This window comes from Ascidiella aspersa, chromosome 1, assembly GCF_963924565.1.
Source record: "Ascidiella aspersa chromosome 1, kaAscAspe10.2, whole genome shotgun sequence".
In the NCBI taxonomy this organism is placed as follows: Eukaryota; Metazoa; Chordata; class Ascidiacea; order Phlebobranchia; family Ascidiidae; genus Ascidiella; species Ascidiella aspersa.
Genome location: NC_139447.1, coordinates 37,898,831 through 37,914,866, shown reverse-complemented (window position 1 = coordinate 37,914,866; position 16,036 = coordinate 37,898,831). Strand labels below are relative to the sequence as shown.

General features: G+C 34.0%; 1 protein-coding gene and 1 pseudogene across 1 annotated transcript; both read left to right on the top strand.

Annotated features, from left to right (window-relative positions):
* The first annotated feature begins 5,684 nt into the window (after window positions 1–5,684).
* LOC146170383 (U1 spliceosomal RNA) lies at window positions 5,685–5,827 on the top strand (annotated as a pseudogene).
* Window positions 5,828–7,362: 1,535 nt separating this feature from the next.
* Window positions 7,363–12,451, top strand: LOC146170382 (calcium-activated chloride channel regulator 1-like). The gene is made up of 6 exons (XM_083388616.1): window positions 7,363–7,413; window positions 9,042–9,190; window positions 9,992–10,134; window positions 10,679–10,862; window positions 11,503–11,731; window positions 12,446–12,451. Exons 1-6 carry the CDS (start codon window positions 7,363–7,365, stop codon window positions 12,449–12,451), a joined length of 762 nt encoding a protein of 253 aa, XP_083244742.1.
* The last annotated feature ends 3,585 nt before the right edge of the window (window positions 12,452–16,036 follow it).

Sequence of the window (16,036 nt, the reverse complement as noted above, 5' to 3'; positions counted from 1 at the left end):
GTTCTTACTCAAATTAAAACCGTAGCATTTATCGCCAATCTTACATTCATGATTCTGTTGGTGTCTTGTATGTCTTCAAAACTATTTAACAGAAAATAATGTTGTTTAAAAAAAGTTAATAATAGGAATGCGATTAAGCGGCCAAACACATTTGTACAGCGTTTAACATTAAACTTGATAATCTACTCGTAAAAAAAACTTTTTCTTAACTTTTAAAAATATCGTCTTCTGACAATAATGTCTCTAAACACCAATATAAAACAGAAGAATCGGGTGACACTCTATATATAAAAGAGAAAACAGTTTTGCTGAAGCTTTCGCAATAAGATAACACCGACAAACATATTTACAAGCGTTTAACGTTAACTTTGCGAATCTACTCGTAAACTCCTGTATTTTTTCTTGTCGAACGTTTAAAGCATAGGTTTAACGATGCGAGTTTTTGCTTCAAATTAAAACCGAAACATGTAGGGCCAGTCTCACGTTAATAATGCTGTCAGTGACTCGTCTGCAAAAAAAAAAAAACTGTACAACAGAAAATACTTTTAATAAACCTTTCAAACAAACTTTCAGCACAAAATATTTCAAAATATTTTTTTCAAACTTTCAACTCGAAACACAATTTTAGAGCATTTAGCATTAACCTTGATAATCTACTCGTAAAAACTCTTGTTTTTTCTGATTTAACTTTTTAAAGCATAGGCTTCTGACTTCACTCCAAGCAAAACTCGTACTTCTGAATAAAGTGCATTAAACCAATTCTGCCAAAATTGCAACCACGACAACAGGCTTATGTTTATCGCGTTGCCAGGCTACTATCGCTGCAGATAAACGTCGAGCTGGGGTATCCACCTAAACCGCTAAAGCTCAGCAAGCAATCATCATAACTTTGAAATGTTTTAAAGGGTTGAGAACAATGTTAGCATATCACTGTGATTTTAAGTTTTTTTAAAGATTTTTGTCGGTTTTTAAATTTGATTATCGCTGACTTTGGTTCTTTTTGGATGTTTGTGATTCGTTCTTGCAGTAACTCTGCAGGTGGCATTGTTGCCAGGCAACGATTGTTTGAACTGCGATAAGAGGCGCGTCGCTAGTGGCAACGTGGCGAATGTGGCGCGCGATGTTTGGACTTTGCGACTCTGTTGGCCAAACTGAATAATTGTAAAAATCTAAAACAAATTGCGCTCTGATTTCGAAATTTTTAGAAAGAGATTACACAGGCAAACTTTATGCGGAAATTACAAAGCCCTATATACAGGAAGCCTAAGCCTTAAACTTCACCATGCGTTCACAATTGCTCGTAAGAGAGATTTATTGTTTTCTGCGCAAGGACAAAGTTTGTTTTTGGCCTAACTGGCAAACTTTATGTGAAAATTACAATGCCGTATATACAGTGAGCTTTAAACTTTACATGCGTTAATAAATGAATACTCAAGACTATAACGTGTTGTACATCTAATAAACCGTCACATTTGTAACCATCGTCTTTCAAAAAATAGTTTAACCCAGATAAGATAAACTGCGCTCATACCATTTTCTCAATTAATACACTAAAACTAAATATTCCTTTTATTCTTACTTTTACTTTGGTTTTATTTGTTGTGTTTACGCCGCTATGTTGTCCATGCCATAAAATGCATTCAACATATAATCCTGCATTTTACTATATTTTTAAATTAAACACGCTATATTATTTAGAACTGCTTAAAAAAAGAATCCTTGTAAAATTTCGCATAATAAAATCAAAGTAGGAGCTGAGAAATCGACCTGCAGCGTTTTTAAGTTTCACATTTTATGATTACTACTGGGCTGCAGTATATTGAAACAACTCTTTCCATGCCCTCAAAAGTACGGTTTTCGAGACCTGATAAAGTAAATGAATGTGTACCAAAAATGCGCTGCTGCTGTTATGTGGTGTTCAACCATAACGATTTGTAGTTTGGTAAACCTCCATGGTTTGGATTTACAAATGTAATAAGGAATAATATAGAGCTTTTTGATAACACTGGTTTACAGCAAATTTGCTCCAGCCAAGGTCGCAACCTTTTTTGACTAATTTGAGGATGCTGAGTTCAAATCTGGCATTCATTTTTGTCCATCACGTCAGGATTGTGAGTTATGAATTTTTTTCAATTAGGGGCAAAAAACTAATATTTCGTTGAACATGTAAAAAGGGGACTTAAATCATAATTTATAAACATTTTAATACAGCCTTATGAGAGATTGAACGTTTGCAGTAAGATGAACTTTCCACTGTAATTCCGCCACATCATGCACACTTTGCCTTTTTCATATAAAAAGAAGGATAGAGTACCGGGGGCAATTGTAACATTGGCAATTGACTGACAATGATCCAATAATACAAGGAAAAGCGGTCTATATTATAAAAATGATACATGGCCAAAATTAATTCGGAGATGACAGCGTGAAACAGTTCAATATACCAAAACACTTCGAAGGATTATAACGAAATGACAAACTGGAAATATACAACACCAGTCTAATAACAGAGGACCACATCAGTTGAGGATCATTCGAAACGTTCGAAATGATACCTACTTCTGTATGGGCTTTGATATTTTTATTACATCTTGCTACAACCTCAAACCATTATGCTCCAAATTAGTAAAATTGCGAATCATACCCAGTCAATTGAAAGAGCTAATACAATCTAATAGCAGCAAGTAAAATTGTTTGTAAATTTAAAATAAGAAAGGAAATTATTCTTTCCAAGTTGAACTCCAGAAAACTCTAAATCAAAGCAGAACTTTATGTTATTTGCAGTGACAGGCAACACTGGACAAATTTTATTGTTTTGACATTTTCGGCAAAAACTCAATTTTTAATACTGGCGCAATTAGTGTTAAAATGCAGTCTCCTGCCGCTATATCCATCTGCAGGGAGTCTTTATCTTCCATAAACATTAATTTAAAGTCATATTTGACTTGAAAATTACAGATTGAAGGTAATCCAAAATTTTGCCTTTCAATAAAATTTTGCGATTTTCGGTAAAAATTCAACTCGATTTCCTTACACCAATACATGTTTAAATAAGCTTAAATTTTGTATATACCGGTTTTAGGTGTCTATCTATTAAAACCAATATGAGGCAGATGGATTTGAAAAAAAGTTATTTCGCGACCCGCCCTGCGATATTTGCCTCCAAATATTTTGGAAGACAGAATGTATTAACCGCATTGCAAAAATATACTGATTTCTAATTTTACTAATTCTTTTTCAGACTACATAATAGTGTCATAACATGTTAAAATATGTTGTCACAAACAGGCAAATTACATCAAAAAACATGAATTGCTGCTTAAACACCACGTAGTTTTATAATAATACATTGGCCTAAATAGTTAACAAATATAACTTAATTCAGCATTTGTTTTAGAATCATTACTGTATTTTTACAGTTGTATAAAAGTGTTAAGCTTTTAAAAACATGATATTTTACGATAATAGTTTTTTATTCCTGTAAAGTTGTTGGATGTGTACGATTTATATGGCCTTGCTGCTTTTCTACTAAATATTTATAGTGATAGCGCTGTCTTAGCAAACTCACTTAAATCTTTATGCGTTTAGACATGCACTAAGCAAATGTTTGTAGCACCAAATAATAATTGTAAGGCAAATCGTTTCAATGCGGTATGTCATATTTGTTTCCAAACCAATTTTGAATGGTTGAGCAACTTATCAAACATTTTTGCCGAGGTTATTTAAAATATAGGCCCTTACAAATTCAGGGGGTATTTACTTATAGTTATTGGACTTTAAAATTAGCTAACAATTTGTTATCTCGATTAGTTATGAGTGAAATAAAAGCGTTTTGTCTGTGTCGCTACTCCTAATATTTTTCTCTGCAAAACAATGGTAAAATAACACGCGTTTCTGGGTGAACGTTTGATGATTTTCGAACATGTTTCACGATAGTCTGTATTACATACAAATAATCGCACTTTTACGGCGGTATTTACACTTGCGTAAGATTGCATCGGCATACGTAACGCACATTTCAACAATAAACAATAAAAAATTCAACCAGCACTTTAAGTTATTCCATCTCAATGTCGTCTTGTTTAAAAGCAGGAACGTCATATTCCATCTAAATGTCGTCTTCTTCAAAAGCAGGAACGTCATATTCCATCTTAATGTCGTCTTGTTCAAAAGCAGGAACGTCATATTCCATCTCCATGTCGTCTTGTTCAAAAGCAGGAACGTCATTTTCCATCTCCATGTCGTCTTCTTCAAAAGCAGGAACGTCATTTTCCATCTCCATGTCGTCTTGTTTAATAGCAGGAACGTTATTTTCCATCTTAATGTTGCCTTGTTCAAAAGGAAAAACGTCATTCTTTCGCTTGTTTTTCAGCATCACGATATATATGCTGGTTCCGATAATGCTAATCACTGATAAAATAAGACCAAACATTGTAGTAGCATAACGGTTGGAGGTTGTAGTAATGAGGTAGTAAGAATATAAACCCATACAGAAGTAGGTAAAATTTTGAACGCTTCGAATAACTCTTTATTCGTTTTCAATTATTCGAAACGTTCAAAACCAACTTATTTTTCCGATATTTCAAAACATGAGATTGGATGACGCAACGAACGTAAATTTTATAATACTTATATTAAGGTGTTTTACGTAACCAGAAAGATCTTTATTTCCAAAGGTTTCCCAAAATACGGTCCACGTTTAATGTAACTACATTAATGAACTGGTAGTTTGCTGGTCTTAGTAAGCCTGTTGTCGCAGTCTTCTAAAATAGCTTATCGGCCAAAATAACAAACTTTAGAAAGTGCTTTTGTATATTATTATACAAGCCTTCCACTGTACTTACGCATTAGAGAGCCAGCAATTGTCAGAATCAGCGTCGCCAGTTGGTATTTTTCGAACTCTGCTTCTAAAAACAAAAACAAAATAGAGTCGTAAGTTTGACACAGATTTCCCAACCCCCTACCAGCATGAATAAATTGATATACAAAAAAATTTTAATCAAGGGTACATAAATATCTAAAATCCGGAATTGCGGTGATTGTGCAAGGTTTATACACTGATAAGTTTTAACCAAGATTTTTCGTGAGATATATGCTGCCATTTGTACACTCTCTCGAAAGAATTATCCGGCATTGTGCTTTCAGTAAACTAACTGTTTGGCTATATCACCTATTTAATGTCAGCAATATATCAAGATTTATTCCTGATTTAGTGTTTTTTGCTCATTAATCAAGAAACGATCAAATACTTTTGTTTGTTTAGTTGCGAAAACATTTCTCTACACGGATGCCACTTGAAAGCAACTTGGACAACGACAATGTAGTTTTTTTTCAATTACATAAAACACAAAAAATTGTAGCTGATGGATTTTACGTCAGTTACTCTCACCTTTCGGATCCTTTGTTGATGTTTTATCTGGGTTTATTGTTGTTGTTGTTGTTGCTATTGTGTTGTTTATACCTATTGATGTGCTTGTAGGTTCGTCACCAGACCCAACATCTTCGGTCGTCGTTTCAAACGTCGTTGAAATCACGTCGCTTGTCGCCTCTTGTGGTGTGACGTCACAAAAGCACGAACACAGAATCGCAACAAACACTAAACAGGTGGCCCTCATTTTTAACGAAGTAAGTTTATTCTGCATCACATCAAAGGTATTAAATAGTAATAGTTGGCACAGCCAAAAAAACGCGGATTTTTTTACCATGACCCCGTAGGCGGTTGGCCCAAGGCGAGGCCTTGCCATTGCACTTCGGCTTGGCTGACCCTTGCGATTACCCCAAATGCGGGTAACTCGGCCGCATAATTTCTGTTAGCGTGGTGCGCGCAAAATGAAATTAAAAAAAAAAATAAGTATATAAACGTAAAAATAATAGTTTGGAAAGCGTTAAAAAAGTATAAAGATAAATAAATATAGCGAAATAATAAGAGCTTTTAACCAAACAAAGAAACCTACGCCGACTATAGCCTAAGTTTTAGGTTTCATTTTGAGATTGTGGTTTTTACGTCACTTTAGTTTTCGCGTTAAATTATTATTTTAAGTTCCATTTATATTTAAGACAATGTTATAAAAATCTCAGTTTCGGGACCAAAATTATTTCGTCTGCTGGTGTTATTGCTATTTCACTTCATTTTATTCTCCTTAACCTAACAGTTGCTTTCAACTATGCTGCTTGCATCTCAAATAACTCCGATCAGCGTCCTGCGCAACGACAGGTTGTGTTTTTGCGTTGCCAGGTTACAGTTACTTATTAATTTAATGCGCTACGGTGACGCGTCGGTTCATGCAATTTAAAATATAGCGCTAAGAATTGTAAACCACTTTAATATCCACTACAAAGTTATTATTGTATATAAAAGTTAAATTATGCTTTGAAATAATTTAAACTAACTTTACAGGTAATGTTGAACTATAAATAAAGTTGTTTGTAGAATGTAACACTTTTTTTATGAATAAAGTTGACACAGTGAGTGCGATGTTGCCAGGCAACTGCGTGTTTGAACAATGACTTTCGCGATAAGGTTAAAGCCTTTCGAGCACGCGAAAAATGCGAAGAAGCGATATTTAATTACAACTAAGGTAATTACTTGTTTTTGTGAGAACGTTTCATTATTTCCTGTTTTACACAAAGAACAACTGTCTACTGACTTTTGGTCGACTTATGTATCTCTAAAAATAGCTTTTAAACGTTAAAATACCGCTACGTAATTATTATACGTCTTTTTCAAACTTTGTTGATGGTAAATTTTTCATTTAAACAATCACCCAAACACTCTCTTTCGATAAAAGTGCAACATTTTTGTTTTAAATAAGATTAATGGGCCCATTAATAATAAAAAGTATGCCAATGCAACGTCATAGGAAAGTCATGACGTCAGAAATCCTTGTCGAATTCTCAAAGGCGCGGGTTCGGCATTACCTTCAAACGTATGGTTCCTGTTTATCCATTAAACATTTAATAATCGAGAATGGCACCAATGCATTGTAGACATAACCACACGCAGTCGTGCTTTCTACAATGAACCCTGGACTTATAGTGTTTACCGCAAGAAACGGTTGTGTGTAGGTGTACCTGTTCAGGATTTGGTTTGGGTGAAGGGCAATAAATTGTTCCGACATTACGTCATAAAAGTTATGACATAAGTTTTGTTTATATTTGTTGGTTGGTTATTCTTATCTCCTTTTTTATGTCGATTTACTATGCGTGGTGTTAAGCGTTGTAATTTTGCATTCCCCTAATACCGCTTGGTAGCCGAAACGTAGGATAAAATAAATAAGCGGCGGAAGAGTTTCTTGTTAGAATAACTTAGAGTCATAAAACTAACTAGATAGTGACGTCAAACCGATTGTTGTTGAATCCGGAATGTCGAAAATTGACGCGAAAAATCTGGGGCCCATCGTTGTTTATGGAAAGGTTTGAAACGAACAAACGTGCTTTTGAACACTGTGAATTAGCCTATTAAAGATTTCCATATGCTGTATTCTTGTTATATCAAGGGAAAACGCTATGCTATATTTTAGAAAGAGGAAAACTATCGGTAACTATTGAATTGATTTTCATATTAAAAAGGTTTTAAAAACCTTATTCTTTTCAAAAAGTCTTTGAATTAATTTTATGTCCAGCTTAAGTTAAATCTTTTCAAATATAGTTAAAAAGTAATTGTTTTTTGTCAAGTCACATAGGTTTTTCGTCTTTGTCGAATTACGTTATATAAGAAAACTGTTTCCCTGCATAATATTGCAGCAAAATTGATTGCAGCGTTTCAAATCAGCTGTCGTTGACCTGTTGTTGTTCAAGCTTGCAGATCCCCACTTCAACATACCTATAATTAAGGAAGATACGCTGTTCAGGTGAAATAGATGAAAATCAAGTTTGTGCAGGTTTATGTTTTCCTACATTTTACATCGATTCTAATCATGTTTGAATTACCTCGACGTAATTAAATTTGTGGTTTTATAAGATATCTGAAGAGAAATGACTGTATACGACTATTGGTTTCTTAGTTCCAGTCTAAAGATTAATTGTATGTTGTTAGTAAATTCCAAGTTCTTGCTTTTATTACACAAAGTATACCATAAAAAATGGAAATTCGCTAATAATTGCCCGAACAGTCGCACATAGATATTCGGTTTTCTGAAAAATATTGAAGCCCATAAAATAAAAATGCAAACGTGATACAAAAGTATTAAAATTATTTTTAAACTTCGGTTATCAATCAACTACTAACCTCAACCTGCTTCTGTATGAGCTTTGATATTCATTTACGTCCAGCTGCAACCTCTAACCCAGGGGTTCTTAAACTGAGGTCCATGGACCCCTTAGGGGTCCGTGAACTAATTTCAAGGGGTCCATGAAGGCCAAATTGAAATATTAGTGTGTGTTTGAAAAGTAATCAAATTAAAAAAAGAGTTTAATTAAAAATGAAACGTTTCACCACTGAATGTTAGATTCCTTTTTACTTAAACCATCAGCATATTTCTGACAAGCTATTTGATTGTGACGTCAATTTATGACGTCACTTTTAATAATTTCTTGCCTACAGGGGTCCACGTGAAGCAAAAAATAATTTTAGGGGGCCGGTGAAAAAGTTTAAGAACCCCTGCTCTAACCATTACCTAAAGATTGTGGTTCAAACGCCCAAACTCCAAAATGCCACCTACTTCTGTATGGGATTTAGATATTTATTCTATCTCTAAATACAATGTCTATAGCCAATATAACTTTCGCACACTTTTTGAGACCACTACATAATAAATCATCTGCAGCTTATAATCCTGGCTACATAAACAGCAATGGTGAGAAATATCGTAATTTGAAGTACTCATAATTAACAGCTCACACTAACATTTATTAGGTACATTTAAAAAAACAAAAGCTACATATATTACAAAATGGAATCGTAATAGATTTACATCATTTGTGTTGTCTATTTCCAAAGATATTTAGAATACATATTTGGAGAAAAATTTAGTGAAAAGTCGTACAGATATTTACCTAAAAATATACATACATTTACAGATAAACCCTGCGTAAATTTACAGACTTACAGATTTAGATATATAGGTACACTTGAAGTGAACCCAAAGGGTCCTACTTTACCTGGTCTTAACAGTGGTGAGAATGGTGTGAGCACAACAGACCTTGATCCTTTCACGAGGGTCGTTTCACCAGGAAGATTTTCATATGAGGGGTGAGAAACTACATTTTCTTATAGAAGATCCTTTATTCTTTTGATATGTATTAACGCATCAAACATTTGCCTACATATGATTTTCTTTTTTGGTGATACATTAATAAGCATTAATTTTAAGTATAAAAAGTTAAACTTATAAGTAAGGTAAGCGCATCTTAAGTAAGCGTTCAGTTCTTATCTAAATATTTCAATCTATTGATTGAAATCAATTCGACCAGGTCAAAGTAACTCATTGTATTTACTGATGGCTGTTATCTAATGTCGTTTAAACTTTAATGGAAAAGTTGAAAAGAGTAAATCACATGTGCCAAACCTGTGTCGAAGTCTCCCGTTTTTAATGTTTTTAACCGTTAAAAAGCGCCAATATTGGTGCTAGTAGTTATCTAAATGGGTAACCTCTCATAATAAGCCGCCATACAATTTGTTTAATGCGAGGAAAATTCTTATTTTTTGACACAATTGTTCAGCATTTATTTTCCTCAAACCAGTAACGCTTCCATAAAGATTATATTTGCGTTATTCGTTATTTATTTTAACTTAGAACACAATTGTGTTTCTGACACGAAACCTATTATTTTGCTAAGCTTAGATATAAATATTTCCACTGATAGCAATGGTTGGTGATGTTTGTTTCGGACAGTGTTACAAAAGCTTTCTGTTTCAAAAACTTAAAAATATATTTTTGCAATTCTTTAACCAGAGCTGTGGTTGATTCCATAGGTTTAGGGCAGTGTTAAAAACCTTTTTTCATAACCTTGGTGCCCTATTTCATTTTTCTTTTAATATTGTTCCACTCAGAGCTGTGGTTGATCCATCTGTGGATGTCCTTCCTCCAGGAAAAGTGATTGATCTTGTTGCCAAGCAACTTGACGTCACTGATCTTTCAAGAGGAGTCAGACTCACTTTTTCTGCTCCAGGAGACGATTACGATACTGGAACAGGTAAAATACTTTGCAATTTTCACACAATTTGGTTTATGACATGTGGACAGTAACACTAATGTTTTTTAAACACGAAACTTTATGTAAAACAGTGGCCACAAATATTTATAAAACTGAGCACTATTTTATGGCTAACCGTTTTATACGGGCCTCACGAGTTTGATACTCTTCCGAAATAATTGCCTTGATTTAGCCTACCTATTAAATATATTATCATTTTTTATAATATTTAAATGATTATTCAATTTAGACAAAGCTTACTGGGGGTAAGTTTCTCTGTGTTAAAACAGGCCAGTAGGCGCCTCATAGTTATTCGTATGAGTTGGTGTCCCCCCCAAAAATGTTGACCACTCCTGGGCAAATGAGATAACCCCCTTTACAAACCCTAGACAGTATTTTTTTAACCCTCTTGAAACAAAACTGGTTCTGTTTTACTTTTCAAAGAAAGTTTTTGTATTTTTTCTAAAGATTGTGAATGTGATACTTATTTAGTGTTTGCTTGCAAATTGCCCTTAATTATTTTTTGATGTACCTGTTTCCACAGCCAAAGTCTACCAGATCCGTTACAGCTACGATGGAGCGAAAGAGTTATCAGATTACTTTGAATCCGGCATCCTCGTGACCAAAGACATGTTGATTGAAGGAGATATTCACAATCCCAAAGAAGCTGGAATTGAGGAAAACCTCGTGGTTTCTTTGATTAAAGTTCCTGATCAGGACGCTATAAGGTGAACTATACTTTAACACTAGCTACTTGTTGTATGTGAACCAAATAGTTACACGAATACTGTCCATAAAACAAGTTATTTCATTAACTCGTTCGAAAGCAAAAAATACGTGTTTCACCAACCCCAATAGCAATAAATTTGTACATGTATACACAATACAGAGCCGTATGAGCAACAAACGAACCTGTTAACGACAAAGGAAGCTGTTAAAGTAAAGGGCAACCTTGCTTTTATCTTACTTCATTAGGACAAGGCGGCCACTAGGAGCAGTATTTCATTAAATCAAACACAAATTGAGAAACTTTTCAGTCTGAATTAACTAGTTGATTTAAATGTAGCTTTTGTATTTAAAGCAACACTTATCCAACCTGAAAGTTTAAAAAATTAAACCAACTGTGAAGTGTTCTTAAGTTTAGTTCTTTAGGACGTCACGCTTTGACGTAACTTTGTGACGTAATCTCTGAAAAAAATCATGGCTCCCCTACAAAATTCGTAGATCCGCGTCTGGTAGTGTGTTATGCCTTGCTTACACACCTAGTCGAGTGTTAACTTGTAATTTGCCCGTTTCTAATGCCTAATAGTAAATTAGTATACTGATTTGTATACATTAATATTTGAGTAAATTGTCGTATTGTTTCAGCATCTGGTTTGCATTACGAGCATACGACGGTGCTTATCAATCCAGCCCTACTTCCAACATTGCAATGATGAACGTGTTTATTGTACCTTATACAACTACGGTAGCAGCAACAACAACTGTTACTACAACAACAGAACCTACTACAACAACAAAAAGAACCACGACAACAGCAAAAACAACAACAACAACAACAACAAAGGAAGAAACAATAGTCCAACTTAACAACCAGGTATTCCATGATAAAAAAATTCATATTAGTCAGAACTTCCGATACTTTTTCATTCCGATACCGATACCCGATAGTTTAAACCAACCCTCGTCTTATCCTAACCAATACCAGCAGTGGTCATTACTATAATACTCGAAATATATGAAATTATAAATTCCAAAGTACTCTAGGGCTAACGTTTCTAGTGTTTTATTTGGCACAATTTGCTTTAGTGTTTTAAAGTTAGTTAGAACCTCTTTTGAAACCGTATTAATACCAAATAACTTTAATTTTCAGCAGAAATCCCTGCGTTAAATTACAAATCAATGTCAAACTACTATATCAAAGCCGATCCGATACCTATTTTCGATCGGGTATATTTTAAATAAAACATCTCTTCATTAAGCTTTTGTTAAAATTTGTTTTATGTTTTCACGATGTTTACCAGTCTATAACTGTCTATATATAATGGGCCTAAACGATACACTTGTAATCGTATAAAGTCTAAACGTACATATTAGCAAACCAGGGTGTACGCGGGGGTAGAATTGTCATAAATTATTTTCACTGAGACTGCACCAGGAGTTCTTAAACGGATGTCCATAAACCGCACTGAGGGTTAAGTGTACTACCTTTAAGAGTCCGTAAAAGGGGTATTGATTCTCGGCGCAATTAAAACCTATAAATATTTTTTGCCTCGTTTACACAGTTTAATAAATTTGTTTATATTTTTAGAAATAGAAGAGCAATTACGGACTTTTCAGATTGTGACGATTGTGGTTTCGTCGGTCTGCATTGTTTTAGGTAAGAAAAGCTTTTTAAATATTTAAGTTATCAATTAACCTTGGTAATCTGTTTACACTAGCACATTGAACATCAAAGGTTACTGTCACATTACAATCTGTTATTGCACCGTTTAAAATTACTAAAGATCGTTAAAATGGCAATTAATTTTTGGGGGCAGTGCAGCTGGTTGCTTTAGCGCTGACATATTTTGACCTAGGAATGCAAAGGCACACAAATATGGATATGCCCTGGTGTAGAATGAGTATATGACAAACATCAGTTGAAACAAACTGTGATTTAAAGTAAACCCTTTTAAAACAGTATTCATGCTACTCGAAAATGATGCTTGGTACTATAAGACTTATATACACCACAACCTTGGTCTTGCCCTTCTGAAATTTTTTTTTGATTAACGTTGACAGTTTTTCCTGCTTTATAAGATTTCATTCAGGGATTTGTTTGATGAAATAGTTGATAAGGTCACAAATAACTTCACTTAAGCGCAAAATGCCTTTTTCTGATTCATTGGAACGGCCTACCGTAGTGTGCTATTCTAATTTGACTTTAAACCATAAATTATCAAACTGTGAAACCGTAAAAAACAATGGTTGTCAAAATTATTTTATTGTAAAACATTGTTTCAACTTATATTTACAAAAATTGTCATGCAGCTCAGGTAATTAATGGTTTGTGATGCGAAATGGTGATTTCAGTAATTTCCGATAAAACCGACATTTTTAGGTAAATATAGTAGGCGGCTTATTGTAAAGTTTAAACATACTACATTAATAAATATTTTGAGATATGTATTTGTTTTTCTTTGTAGTATTTTAAACAAAAATAATTACCCGATATTTTTTGAATAATACAATCATTATAAAAAAATGTTGTCTATATTTTAATCAGAAAGCGTGATTTTATTTTTTGTAAAAATAGACTTGTAAAAAACAAATTATAAGCTAAGAAAGACAGCTTTATAAAGTAATATGAAACGCGTCCGGATATTTGCTTTCTAATTACATACTCAACGGAGGTTTTACGCACAAAATAATCAAACAGTTTACAGAGTGAACGCGCAGTTAACCGACATTAAACACAAGACAAAAGCAAACAAAGTGTGAGAATCACCCCAAGGAAACCCGACTGCTCGCCCATTCCTCGGATGTATTCACTTCTGGGCTTTCTGAACCCTCACTTGTGGTGCCATCCGATGTCTTGTTTCGTTTCTTGAGCTTGCAACAGTAGACGCTGGTTCCGATCAACACGAAAACTTGAAAGAAGAAAAGCCGGAAGTTAGTTTTGGAACCTAATGGTTTTAGGTCGTCCTTAACAACAGTATTTAAAAGTACTCAGAATGTTTGGTATTTATGGTAATAAACAAGCAATATATATTCTAAATTAGGGGTGGGCAACCTACGGCCCGCTGGCCGGATCCGGCCCGCCGATGTAATTCATCCGGCCCGCCGCCTCTTTGACAAGTTAGGCACGAATCTATTTCACAAACATTCTAACTATTTTAACTACGTAAGTTCAAAACCAGAATGGTCATTCTACATCCGGTTTGTTTATGTTTTAGTGCTTTCTTTTGAACTAGATCCGCTCTTCTTTACCCTTGCGCCGTGGAAAGCTGCCAAGTGCGTCGCGGAAAAACGGAATATGTATTCAAAAATATTGGACATATACTTTTTAAAAATTTTTTTTCGGCAATGTAAACAGAAATGCCAGTATACCAAAAAAAAAAAGATCACGCTCGCTTCGCTCGCACGGTGTGCCCGGACTTTGACAAGGTTAACAAACACTGAGCTAGATTAACTTTAAATGTTTTCGCGTTCCCTCGAAACAGTTTTGTTACACTTTTTTATTATTAGTATGGATGACGACGTGTGAACTGGAATATCAAACCAAACAAACGTTTTTTTTTTTTTTTTTTTTATTTTTTTTTTTTTTATAGGTGTCGATGTTAGCCCTTTATTATCTTAAGGCCCGGCAGAAAATACTGATTACGTAACCTCTGCTAGCATTTTCCTCAAATGATTAACCGTAATAGCACGAAATGTATGTATTGGAAAAAAAGTTCAATAAACGTATTGCTAAAACATTCATCAACTGAGCACAATGTATGAAAACATTTGCATGACTTATTGCGAAAATTGTATAAAAAGCCATTTTTAGAACCACTGGTCTATAGAATGTTGATTAAACTTAATGTCGCGTAAAACTTACGTAACACTCCGACCGCAACCCCAAGAGCGATAGTTGAAATCCGGAATGTTTCGATTTTGGCGTCAAATTTTCCACCTGTAAAACATTTTGCACTAATCATTTAATATCTTCACAACTCAAAACGGTCAAATTGAAATCCCCAAGCACACGTAACAGGCCATCAAGGCATACTTATCGAAATTTTTCACAAACATATAGTTTTGAATACACAAAACTGGGAACTTACGTTGTTTGAATAATACTTTTTACTAAGAATAGTACTGATTTTTTATTTAGGTTTTCCCTAAAATAAACGATTGGGAAAGCAAAAAAACTGTGACACCATTTAAAAAATTTAAGAAATTTTCATACTTATAGAAATTTTTGCCCCAAGGCCAACAACAATATTTGATGAAATGATTTACTTCCAAGGCCATATTGGGTTTTATTTTATTTGACAAGTTTTATAGCATAGAGACGCATCGAACATTTTACGTGAAGCAGTAGGCCTATTTACTTGTAGTGGGCATTGAAGCGGTCGAAATCAAAGTTGGTTTTTCAGTTGTTGTAGATTTTTCAGTTGTTGATTCTATCGGTTCTGGGCTCACTGTGTTAAAAAATATTTTTAATTTAAACTTACCAAACTAATAGATGTCTTGTTTAATCTTCCATCGGCAAAACTTAATTTAAGAAACTTTTAAAAACTACAAAATAAAACATGTGTAGTACGAATACCAAAGCCCATACGGAAGTAGGTATCATTTTGAACGTTTCGAATAACTCTTATTTATAAAAAAAAAAAAAAAAACAAACATGGACGAAACTTTTACAAAATGCTATACCTACTTCTGATGGGTTTTGATATTCTTATTTTGGATTAAAACAACCTCCAACAATTAATTATGCTGCAAAAACACATGTATTTCGCCTAATATGTGTATATAGGGTGCGTATATATGTTTTAGCTTAACATATTAACATCAAACACAAGTAATTCCTAGTAAGCGTACATACCAGCAGACGTGGAAGCGTAATTGGTTGTTAAACCTAATGGATCTGTTGTACTTTCGCCTGTTGTACTTGTGCTTGTTGTACTTTCTCCTGTTGTACTTTCGCCTGTTGTAGTGTCATCAATTTCTGCTTTGACGATGCAAGTGCTTACACAAATTATAACCCAAACAAACATGGACAATCTTACATTCATGCTGCTGTCAGTGACTTGTATGTCTTCAAAACTATTTAATAGAAAGTAATGTTGTTAAAATGTTCATATTAGGATAACAATAAACGTCCAAACACATTTGTACAGCGTTTAACATTAAACTTGATAATCTACTC

Bases quoted from the DNA above. Each gene is read 5' to 3' on its own strand.
- LOC146170382 (XM_083388616.1), top strand. From the start codon at position 7,363: ATGTCGAAAATTGACGCGAAAAATCTGGGGCCCATCGTTGTTTATGGA. The intron at 9,191-9,991 runs GTGAGAAACTAC...TGTTCCACTCAG, and splicing joins GGAAGATTTTCATATGAGGG to AGCTGTGGTTGATCCATCTG. The intron at 10,863-11,502 runs GTGAACTATACT...GTATTGTTTCAG, and splicing joins CCTGATCAGGACGCTATAAG to CATCTGGTTTGCATTACGAG.